This window comes from Cygnus olor, chromosome 1 (assembly GCF_009769625.2).
Source record: "Cygnus olor isolate bCygOlo1 chromosome 1, bCygOlo1.pri.v2, whole genome shotgun sequence".
NCBI lineage: Eukaryota > Metazoa > Chordata > Aves > Anseriformes > Anatidae > Cygnus > Cygnus olor.
Window position 1 is genome coordinate 49,957,588 of NC_049169.1, and position 12,629 is coordinate 49,970,216.

Here is a 12,629-nt window from a genome sequence, read left to right on the forward strand (position 1 = left end):
GAAATTGGTGTGAACCAAAGACAAACTAAAGCAGGCAGTATGGGTGCTGCAAACATGTCACTGCTACAGCTTGCTATAGTTTCTTTATTTGTAGTTACAGAGTATATAAACTAGCTCCATTTTAAACTAGTATTTTTATTTCATTTGTATTGATTTATCATAAACTGAATTTCTTAATATTTAGGGTAAGAATCTTTGAGTTAGGTTTAGGTGACAGATATATGTAAAGTATAAATGACACCTCTTATAAACATATGTCTGTATTCTCTTTCTGTATTGTATGATTGCATTTTACATTATTGTGAGGGTAGCATCCTTCCTTTATTTTTAAAGCCTGTTTTTAGCTTTTAGTGAACAGTGATGTCTCAGTGAAGCAAGTAAGCCTTTTAATTTCAGTCTTATTTCCCTTCTTGTACTGGTGCTGAAATAATGAGGATAGTAATTAATTTTCAACAGGTCAACCCTACCTTTGATGTGACTGATACACAAACTCCTGACCCACCTGTTGTAGAGATTACTTCTCCATCCTTCGGTACTCTGGTAAGTTGCCTTTTGAGAAAGAAAGAGTGGGAAGAAAGTTTAGCTAGTTTGGCTTAAACTAAACATGTTAATGGTAATTTTTTCTTTTTTTTTGTCTGCATGAATAAAATAATTTTTAAAAAGTTGTCAATTGTTCAGAGCTTAGTATTCTAACTTCTCAATTTAAGCTTTCTTTCACAGTTCCCAAGGCTAACCAGAAGATGGTGTAACAAGTGAAGCTTTCACATTATACTATTAATTTTACTCATGTACTAAGCAGAAATCCTAATTATAAACCCATATTAACTATATCTAGGTATTACCGTTAAAATCTGTTGCTTTTTCCTCAAACACTTTCTGTAACTGTCCTTAGCTGCAAATAATGGGAAATCCAAAGCGTAGTTGCCTCACTGATAAAATTCCAGAATTGCTATTTCATTTTTTTTGCCTTTTAAGGCATCTAGTAGTTTTCCAGGGGGGAAAAAAAAAACAAAGTAACACATTTTAGGAAAGAATCATAGGATTAGTTCTTTCTAGTGTTAGCATAGGATTAGTTCCTTCTAGTGTTAGCTTTTTTATATGACATTGGTATGGCATGTGGGAGGAAAGGAAGGCAATGTTTTAACTGTAGTTTCGTAGGAGGAAAAATATGCTCTCCTAGTATGAAGTCCTAAAAGATGTACTGTTCTAGAATTAGGTTAAACTGGGAATGTCTCTTTTAGCTCGAAATCCCTTCATGTGAAGGCATGATTTGTATCTTGAACAATTTTAATTACCATAACAAGAATTTGTGTGGCTGAAGAGTTAATACATATGAATGGGCAGCAGGTGTGGTTTCTGCTGTTCTGTTTTGTCATGAATGCTTTACAAAAGGGCATGTCGTGAGGGTAGTTTATAAAAATGCTTTGAGATCATTTAATGAAAATCATGAAAAAGGTTCACATCTAAAAAGAAATCTTTTCTTCAAAAACAAATAAGCATAAAGTAATTTTATTTGAGAGATGATAGTTTCATATATTTTAAAGTTCAGCAGTTGTTGTGTTATGCTTTCATAATATGGATATTTAAGATAATTTCTGTCAAAAGTAATTCTAAGACTTAAAGATGTCTCTTTAGAAGGCTCGACGGTGAAAATTCTAGTGGATATAATTTATTGACCATCGCTTTAAAATGTGCTATGTTCATTACTTCTTGGTCTTAATGCTGATCATAGAATCCAAATGTATGGTTACATTAATTCTTTGTTACATATCTATACGTCCTCCAATCATCTAATCTTTTTCCTTAGTTCTTTTAATAGGAAAGTATTTTTTAAAATGTTATGCCCAGAACTAATTCTAGGAATAAGTTGACCTTTTACGGACAGCATTTTCTTGATTTCAGTCTAGATGGCTTTACAGTCGTCTTTACTACAAAAATGTTGCTTCAAAATTGACTTTTGACTGTGTCAGTAATCACTACATTTTTTTCTATTATCTTGATCTCCTATTCAGCACTGGCTCTCACTTTTCTGCATCTCAACACTCAATCTGCATCTTTTTTCCATCTGTTGCCATTTCTGTGTCCATGCAACTCAGACTACAGCTGTAAGGACAACTGCTCTGTCCAATACACCATATTTTCTCTTCATTTAGCTTCCCTCCCCAACACAGTAAGTAACACTCCCCAGCTTTGGCAACCTTATCTGTGCCTCCCTGCTTTACTCATTCTCTCATTTCTAGTGTTGCCATCCTGTCCAGTGTCTGCCTTACCAGCTTCTGTTCTGTGTGGAATGATTGCCTGTTTAATTGGGTCAGCCATCCAGTCTCATCATGTCTTGTTTCCAAAGGGTTCTACATCTCTGTGACTTGGACCTTTTCATCTGAAGCTGGCTCAATTGCCCTAATATGTAGAGGTCCTTTCTAAGAGGCTTCATGTTTTATTCCTGAAAATCGAAGGGGGAAGGGCAGATGCTGGGTTTCTTATGGTCCCACCTTCACTGCCAGCTGTCCCCTTGATACTGTTTGTCCTCACTTGAATGGTACTGTGTTTGTATATTATTTGTGTATTAGCAGATATCATCAGCCTCTAGTGTAGCTCATCCTTTTCCCTCATGTCTTACACCTGCAACATCATTCTAAACCCCCAGGTTGCTCTTCTCCTACCAGTTATCAAAGATAATACAACTGTATATTTTTCCCGTAAGCTTTTCAAGACTCATCTTGAATCTACTTGTGGTTTTTCAGTCCTATCTTTACTGGAAGAACTCTCTTCCAGAGTCTTGCCCTTCAGATAGCTAAAAATCTTTGATTAGGTTGCCAGATTCTTTTTTAAAAAAGACCCATGTATGCCTACATTATTCTTTTTCAAGTGTTTTTATTTAGCTTAAGTAATTCTTCTGCCTTTCTGATATGTTTAGAGAGAAAAATACACTTTGCACTTATGCATCCTTAAGGATTCTTCAGTGTTGTTACCATCAAGCATGTAACATGGCAGGGCCCTAAGGAGAACTTACGAGACATTTTGGCAAGTCGCTGGACCGCTGGCAGTAGCTAATCAACAGATGTACTTAATTTTTTTTACAGAAGGCAAGATATACAGACTCTGTTGGATTGCTGTCTCAAGTATTTAAAGACAGGCTTCTCTGTGACAAATGAAAAGCTTGTGTAGGATGTGTGATGAATTTCCTAAAACTCCCTGAAAGATCTTCAGGGAGAGTGGAAGTCTGTACCAAACCTTATAAGGTTTTGTTGAATGATTATCAGAAGAACTAACAATAAGTGGGCAAACTCCCATAGATATCAAGTTACTTCAGGAAATAGGAGAAAGACCACTTTATCTGTTTTTTCTCTTGTGCTCTCCCTTTTGACAATCTCTTCTTCACTCTATTGGAACTTTGTCCCTTTATACCAGTCACAGGAAACGTGCTATTACTGCCCATTAAGATGACTTGCAACAGCGCAAAGAATTACTCCTTTTTCTCCCTTCTGTATAGATTTATAAATAAAATTCATGGAGCAGTATAGGTTACTCCAGACATTGCTTCCAATTTCATCTCTCCTCCCTCTTAAAGCAGGGCCAAGCTGGATCCTAAGGGCCTCATCCAGTTCGTTTGTGAACATGTATAAAGATGGAGATTATGCCACCCATCTAGACAGCTTGCTCTGGTGTTTGAATGGTGTTCCATAATGTGTAGTTAAGAATTTCCCATGTCCCAGTTTGTTGCATTTAATTCTATCACAGTAGTTCTCTAATAAGCGTCTGGCTCAGACTTCTCCATTATCTGCCTGTTAGATATCTGAGATGGCAGTAAGATCTCCCATCCTACCTTCCATGAGGCTGAACAAACCTCGTTTTCAGCCTCTCCTTGCATATCATGTGTTTCAGCACCCACACCATCTTGCTCACCCTCATCTAGACTTGTTTCAGGATGTCAGTGTCTGTCTTGTATTGAGAAGCCCCAAAATGAAGACAACTCCAGATAGTTAAGGTGCAGCTAAGTACTATTGTCATTTATCCTTTACAGCAATCTGCACAGACAAAACTTTAAAAACAAGTATTTTAGAATTTAGTACTCTTTATTGTTGTGAATTTAAAATATATTTTATTTATTTATTTATACTTTGAGATTTATCTGTACGAGGAAATACTGGTATTATGTTTTCCTGTCATTCTTCCTCTTCTTTTCAAGGAATATTTAATGTCCTCAGACATTTAATTTATTGTTTTATCAAAGCCAACAATTCGACATAACTTCCATACTTGAAAATGCCTACTCACATGTTTTTATTTTCCAAATTTACTTTCATTTTCTTGCAGTGAAAACTAAGCCAAGATATACAGAAATAATTTTATTGTAGGGGTTTTGCTGGAAAACAATCAAATAATTAAACTCTAAATACTGTATCTTTTCAGCATTTATTTTAACTTATAAGTTGTAAAGCCAGTTCTTGAACACTGAAAAACCTGTTTTTGTCTAAGATCCAAACTGATGCAACTTCCTTTGTGAACTTAGTGAAGGGAACATGATCATTGTATCAGTGGAAAAACTTGTGTAATCATCGGTACAGAACTGCTTTCTTTTGAACTAGAATTTCTTAATGTCTTTGTAATTATGTCAGTATATTGATATTTTCAGGAAAATAGTTTTGAATTTGATGATTCATTTATTCAGGTCTCCCATGTGTTACTGAAATGAGTATAAAAACAAGTTATCTATGCTTAACTAACTGGTATTTTCATAATGCCCTGACTTTTCCAATGGTAGGAGTCTTCATCTGTTGCAGTTGTTAGAAATGAGGTCTGTGCTAGCCTTTTAAACTGTGAAAATGCTCACTGAATGGGGGTCAAGATTTTGGGGCAGCTGTGTGGGTGAGTTCTTTTTCGTTCCTATCTCATTGACGACCCTGAAAACATTACTTTGGAACTATTTTCTCCTGTTTCATCCTCTGATCTTGTAGTTTTGAGGGAGGGAGAGAAGTTGGCAAAAAAAAAAAAGTCTGTAAGCCAATACATCGATAACCTCCAGTCCCTGATAAGCTGTTGGGAACAAGGGAAAGTTGATGATGTCTCAGTAGTTTTTACTGACAGCAGCAGGAAATCACTATAGAGGCTCGCTAATGTTCCGTCCCTTGACCTTGCTCATGTAAACAGGATTTGGAGGAAGCAAAGCAATGTACTGTAATCTGGAAGTCAGAAAGTCTGCACTGGCTGTGAGATGTTTGCTGTTCTTTCTCTTCTAGTGCTAGTTAACACAAAGTAAGACATACTTATTATTCTTTTTCAGTATGGTTTCTACAAAGTTAAGAGTATGGGTTCATTATTGGAAGAGGAAAGATAATGACTGTTTATGGTAACAGGACATACTATGTTTTAAAATAGAAAGTGACCTAATGAATTCCTTCTCCCCAAAAACCTGTAAAATATTTTAAAGAAAATAAGATCATGTGAATTTTTTATTCCTCGAGGTAAGATGTTGTTAATCAATCTGTATTGATTTTGTGTTAAGTCTCTTAATGCAAATGCTAGAAGCATCTGTATTCTCATTTACCCTATGCACATAGCTTCCTCAGTATGTATTCCAGGGCGTACGTATTTTTGACACATTTTTTACTGCCTTTATTTTTAGTACAACCAAAAAATAAACAACCCCATGTAAGTAGTAAAGTGTGGCAGCGATTACAAATTCAGAACTTGCATCTAGTTCTTCCATCTCTGTGTACATTAAAACTTACACAACTATTCTTCTCATGGGAACTTATTTTGAAAAGATCATCTGGGAATATTGTCTCTTCCTTAATCCAACTCTAGAATTCTATAGAAGAGCATGACAAAAGAATTTTATCTTAAAAGCTAAAACCTGCGTATTTTACTTACCATGCAACTTCAAATATATTATGATCTGCATTCTTTCCTGGCTTCAGCTTTACTTGGAAATAAACACGAACCCTCTTCGCTGAGGTTAAGGGAAGGGGAAAAGGAGGGAAGGAAGAAAAATAAGAACTTTACAGCTATATCACCTCCTCTGTGCCCTGAGTCCAAAGTGGAAAGGAACATCCAGTGGAGCAGAATTTTTGTGGCACTTCCCTGTGCCCAGCAGTTGTTAAAGTTTGTCTGAAAGCACAACAGTTTTCCACAGTTCATGGATCTTGTGTTTTCTTGGGACTTTCAACATTCAGCTTTTCACTTTAACTCAGATTATTGCATGGTGTTTGTATGCTTGTCTCTACCAAAGGAAAGTTATGTCACTATCCTTTTAATAAGAAGACTTGGAATCCTTGTCCTGTAAGAAAAGACAAAAGAAAAGCCCTACTTGTGTTCCTTGCCCAAAACTCTAGACTAAATCAGAGTTCAGCACTGAGGAGTGATGCCAGCAGTAGAAGGGCTTTGATCAAAATTGACACTTACAGACCTCTCCCATCAGTCTTTCTCCCATCCGCTTTACCTTCCTCTGTTCCATACAGAGCCTTAGCACCACTGCAAAGTGCAAAATTAACATTCACACCACATAATAGAAAACTAATCTCAAAATAACAAAGGCTACTCTCTGAGTAAGTATAGATCTATCTTTTTAAATTATTTGTATATTTTTTATATTTTTATATTTCTGTTCTTGTGATTGCCAGCAAATGTGGTTTGAACAAACTGGAAACTCCATGATCCAGACTCCAAATCACAAACACAGAATGAAATTATGGGATAATGTGAAAAGATCCTGCTTCTGCAAAGTTGTGAACTAAAACTGCAGCTTTTTGTAGATGAGCATACTAAAAACTTTCAAAATCTTTGACTCTCTGATGTCTTATGAAAGCATAAACTAGAAGAATAAATGTTGTAAACAGAGGGACTCAGAGGTGTTCATTGTGACAGAATAAAAAGTAAGAATTTGTAAACTCTGCTCTTGTGTCTCTAAAAATGTTTCTCTCTGTCCAGTGTTGCTCTTGGAAAAGCAATAGTTAGTGTCCTCAGGGTTTAGAGCAGACAGACCTTTCTTTTCTTTGCATGCTCTACAGGTACAGTGCTTGGGGCTGGGGGCAGAAGATAAGTTGCCTTCTCCCCCACCCCAGCTCTGCAGCTAAGCATGTTCAGCTGCTCTCAGGGGAGGAAAGTCTCCCAGCTCTCCGAAAGGGAGGTTGTTCCCCTAATCCATGGGGAAGCCATGAGGCAGTAGTAACAGCCTTGTCTGTTGCCCAGCTAGGGGTCTTTCAAAGAAAGCAGGGTATATACAAACAAAATAGCTAATCTTCTGTCCTAAGTGCCAAAAGGATGAAACATTTGACATATTGAACACTGAAACTCTAAACTTTTAAATATCTTTATACAGGTGCAGGCATGTTTAAAAAGATTGGTGTACTTTATCAAAGCATAACTCTTTTAAGATTATACAAGCATCAAATAACAACGATCAGGATACGTAAAGGTGAACTCAATATCTGTAATAAAAGAAGAATATGATCCAAATGACCCTTGCATTTTGCAGTGATGATATTCTACCACAGCATGTAACTGCAGGTTTACAAGTAAAAAAAAAAAAAAACAGGAAATGTGTTGTGCTGCTAGTTAATTAGGTAATAATACATGTCTTGATGTTCACTAATAGGCTTCATTATATTCTTTGAGGGAACTGGAGCTTGAGAGAGAGTCAAGTTTTCACTGGAGACGGAATTCTGAATTTGGGCACTAGAGAGTGCAAGAATATAATATTTCTTATACTATTTTTAACCTGCTTTCCTGAGGAAATGAAGCTTATGAGTTTGTATTGTTTATGTCTGTCTCTTTCCCATCTCCCTTATATATATATACATTTTTTTTTAAATCTAATATTTTTTTACTGAGTTTGGAAGCTAGCAGCTGGCAGAATAAATAAACTAAGAACTAGTGCTTCCACTAAAGAAAAAATAGGTGGGATGTGACACTGAACTCACTGATTCTGGACTAGGCATGGACTAGCTATGGATGACCTGTCCTGTAAGTGCCCCAGTAGATGTGGAGGGAGCTAGTTACAGCAGGACAGCAAGTTCAGGAGAGGGGCCTAACAGGAACCCCTCCTCACCACTCCGATATAAAAGACTAAGCTTCAATACTTAGTTTCCTCACACAGCAGTCTATGTACTTATGTTGCCATTGCCTAATAGTGACATTCTTAATGGATGCTGTTGCTGAACTTTTGGTATTATTTCATAAGGTAATTGGTTTACTATAAATTACTTGAGAATGATTTAAGAACTTTTACTTTGTATAAGGTCTTAGTCATGGCAACAGTGCAATGCCTCAGGAATGCTTTCAGGTTGACCCGTGTCTTAATATTGTTCCTCTAGCAAATCAGCACTTTTCTGGGAACTAGAGGCTCAGAAGTTCCAGGTATTATTACTATTTCAACTTCCTGAGATACTGTACTCGTGTGTTCTGACCTTGTCTGCCAAAGTCATGTTCTCTCCCACTCCAGCTGGGAATCCAAGCGGCATTCACAGTTCTCACAGCTGATTCTGAGGCATGTAGAAAATGCCCGACAGCTATCAACCCACACATCCAATAACAACTGGTTCCTTCCTCTTCCTGGGGAAGAGTAACATCCTCTGAGAACTATCCCCCGAGGAATGCACAAACAGCAGCAAGCCTTTCACACAGGAAATTACTACTATAGCACTTGCAGAAAAGTGTCTCTGTCGCTTGGCTTGTCAGTCCATAATGAGTTTCCTGCTGACCTAGATGATGATTTACTACTGATCTAAATGCCATTTGTGAATCATTTAGCTTAATGGAAGTTAATGAAGTTAGCATTCAGTAGCTCTGTTACTCTAAACACCTGTTTTTGTTGTTTTCTTTTTTTTTCAGTAGTACAAGTTAAGTTTTGAACTTCTTATTATTCACAGCCCTTCAATAATTCTGAAATCCCACACTTTGTGGGGCAGAGAAACATGGGAATGTTTGGATCAGTTCATAGTGTGTGACTTTTTGAAAAGGTTACAAGGTTTTACTTTTGTTTAACTTAAGCTGGATAATAAAGCTGTGCTGCAGATCAAGCATGCTAGAAAACAAGATGCTAAGCTGTTGGCTTGCCCTTTGTTTTAAATATTATTGGAGTCTAAGTTTAGTGCAGCATGCTTGCAAATGTGTGGTGCAACCTTGAGTATAAAATGAAATATATTCGGCCAATGTGTTATTCAAAAAATGATTAATGCAAGTTTGTTACAAAAGAAAACACTAATACTATCTAAATCTCTTTTTATATTTCTAGATGACAGTGCTTGAACAAGCGCTAGCAAATTCTGTTTATCACTGAGATTACAGTGATATTTAAACCCAGAGGGTGCTTTCTGCCTAAAGTCGTTTGAGCATTTTCCAAATATATCAGTTGTTCTAATACAACATATCTGTCCTTGAAGACCTTGCTGCATTGCTAGCTAGTTTGCTATAAGAGATGTAGTTACTTGCTGCATGTGAGATAATGGAACGACTGATTTGAATTAAAAAATGACATAGGTTACTTAAAATAGGACTTAAAAATTGAGACTTTTCAAACAAAATTCAGCAACAAGAGCAAAAATGTTTCTCCATACTAGCCTCATCATTTAGATATTTGATGCAGAAAAACTCTGAAAGCCTTTTGGGTCCTATCTTCCACTAAAATAGTTTTGAGGTCAGAAAGTAGGCAGAACAATGCCAAAGGATGATTTCACAGTCACTTTAACTTAGAAACTGTTTTTGTCTGGTTAATTGCATCCAAGTCAATTCCCTGATCTGCTCAGCTATCTAAGCAGTAATACCAGCACAAAGGAAATAGTGGGAAAAATTATTTGGAGATTAAGTAGGAGTTTAGTGCTGGCTGTATCCCAGTTTAGGTTAACCAATGTCCATTGAGCCCACATATCTAATATCTAGAAGGGTCACCTGCGATGATTGTGCTATAACAGGGGTGTGTTGAATGCATGACACATCCCAAAATGGTCTTTCTTACGAGACAATCCATGGAAAAACATGAGCAAAGAAGGTGTTAGTAATGGCTTCCTGTTGTTCAGACTGTAGGTGACTTGGATCGAGTTCTCTTTTTCAGGGTGAGAGGATTCAGCTTGCTTTCTTCCATCTGCAGGGCTGTAAACTAAGCAGCAGGTAATGGAGACAGAGGCTGAATGGAGCCTGCTCCATTCTTCATGCTTGAATTTGAAGCACTGTAAAGTAAAAGTTGAAAGTGTATGGCATCAGAGGAAAGATGTCTGTTGTCAATGATTAGGGTTTTCTGAAAAAAAAAAAAAACACACAAGAAGAACAACCTCTGGATTCCATTGCTCTTTATGCATTTTGCAATAAATAGTATTTAACAACAACAACAAAATAAGGTATGTAGGAGTTGTGTGACCGACAGCAATGCCATGTATCTCTTCACAGTATGGGACTCTGGTTGAACCAGCTCAGTTTGGTGCTTGGGAGGAGAAGAGGGGTTCTGTTGTCTTCCTTTGTGCTGTGTAGAAATTGTACTTCCCAAACTCCAGGATGCCACTTCCTCACTGCAGTTCAGGTACCTGAAGCACAGGCATTGCCGTGAACCTCTGATGCAGTATTACAGCACTTTTATTACAGCATGGGAAGACCCCTTTTTTAACATAAAGGTTTAAGTGAATTAATTACTTCATCCTTAACCTGTTCTTAGATAAACAGTGTTAATACTTATAAACTTATAATATACTTGTAAATTGTAAACAGTGTTCCTCACTGAAAATATTACTCTTCCAAGCCATGATTTGTTCTAACAGGTGTTTTCTCATTTCCTTCACATCACTTAGGAAGTATGGATGCAGAATTTGTCATGTTTTTGCCAGTGTAATGTAACAGTATAATACTACCTCTTGCTCAGTAGATTCAGCTAGTTAAAACTGCATAGAAGTTACCATAATTTTTCACTCAATAACCTTACCACATTAAATTTTATTATTTCAGTCAGTTATATATTATGACACTGTAATTATTTTCCAAAACTCTGCTTTCTAGAGCATATTGTTCAATAACACCTCCATCTCTGAGATCTTACCTTTGAACATGATGTTGCATTTGGACAGTTGAGTGAAGTCAGACTGCCAAGCAGCTTTGACTATTTTAGTTTTCAGGATGTCTTTCTTGCAACTTATGTAAACTTTATCTTTCAGATCACTGGCACATTTTGCATAGGACAGAGGCAAGAACGGATTTCAGTGGAATCATTAAAAACACCATAGTTCCATAGTAACTTCCTAATTTTACTGGTTTTGAAGAAACACTAGCTAGAGATAATTTACTTCATACTGCATTTTGACCTAAAATGAGTTAATTAGAATTGTAGCATGCATATTATGGAAAAGTATATATATTTACTTTTATCAGGAACAGTTTGACTAAATATTTAATTAGCAAGAAATCTTAAGTTTGGCAGATCTTTTTTTTTCCTTTTCTTTCTCAAAGCATATTGATTCACTTTATATTGTGCCTTAAATACTTACCAGTTGTGTCGTAAATCAACTTTTCAGTGTTTCCCTGACATTATTCTCAAGCCAACTGTGACCTGTGACCACATTGTTATCCTGTTTATCCTTTCTAAGTATTGATGGAATGTTAGCTTCCCCATTCCTCTGGTATTGTTCTATTATTACAGGACATAAGAAAAAAAAAGTAACAACACCATTATTTACTTGTTAAGTTAGTTTAGACCCATTGAGTATACACTACGTAACCCAAGATTTAAAAATATTTGCATACCATGAAAGTTATTTAATAGTCTTTTTTTTACTTATGGTTGGGTTGGGAAGTGTTTTGCAAGAAATGCAACTACTTCATTCGTTGTCTTCCTAAACAGAAGATAAAGGTACTTTATTAACCACTTTAATTTTTTTTTCTGTATCACTTGTTAACATTTCTGGCTACTAAGAATACTAGGATTTCTAGTATTGCTAGGATTTCTTTTGTTCCTGATGTTTGTAAAGCACAAATAATCCCTGAATGACAGAAATAATGTAGGCTAGCTTCCTACAAATCTATGTTTCAAATGTTTTGTTTTAACCCTTTCCCTTGTTTTGAGGTAATTGTAAGTTCTATTTCTCTTGTATGCATTCTGTAGTCTCTAATAACATGTAAACTTGTGCCAGAGCCTCTATCGCAGTGGGAATACTTAATGATTTCTGTCCTTTAGCTGGCAATCTATTCTCAGGAAGCTTATCAGAAATCAGCTCTCTAAGATATCTCTGTCAGACCCTCTTAAATCTGCAACAAGTTCAAAACTTACAAATGAGGTGTGGAGACAGGCAGACAGAAATGATAGTGTAAGTATTGTTTCCTTAGGAAAGTGGACAAAAATGTCCTTTTTATTGCTTCTAATTCTAATGGCTATAGAATTTTTACTGATGTTTTCAATTATCCCAATCTGCTACATTTTGTCATTTCTAATTTATGGTCATTTATATTATTCTACCATTATATAAATGGTAAAAATGTAAAATGATGTAAAAAGCAACAAAAGCAAAAAGCAAAAAAAGCAAAAGCAGAAGATGTAAAAAGCAACAATACATTTTATCTGTGAAGGCTCAAACTCCCCAAGAGAAATCTGGCATTTAGGATAGGAATACCAGCTGCTGATCTGGTATTATAGTGCCAACTGCTTTCATTTT

General features: G+C 36.2%; 1 protein-coding gene across 4 annotated transcripts in view; it reads left to right on the plus strand.

Annotated features, from left to right (window-relative positions):
* Window positions 1-12,629, plus strand: part of POC1B (POC1 centriolar protein B) — a 51,997-nt gene that overhangs the window by 22,407 nt on the left and 16,961 nt on the right. For 3 of the 4 annotated variants that reach the window (XM_040557868.1, XM_040557848.1, XM_040557858.1), the window contains one exon: window positions 457-540. In XM_040557868.1, coding sequence (XP_040413802.1) covers window positions 457-540 — 84 coding nt within the window. Of the gene's footprint in view, window positions 1-456; window positions 541-5,284; window positions 5,349-6,611; window positions 6,892-12,629 lie in introns of those variants that run through there. The other variant, XM_040557879.1, reaches the window with a different exon arrangement.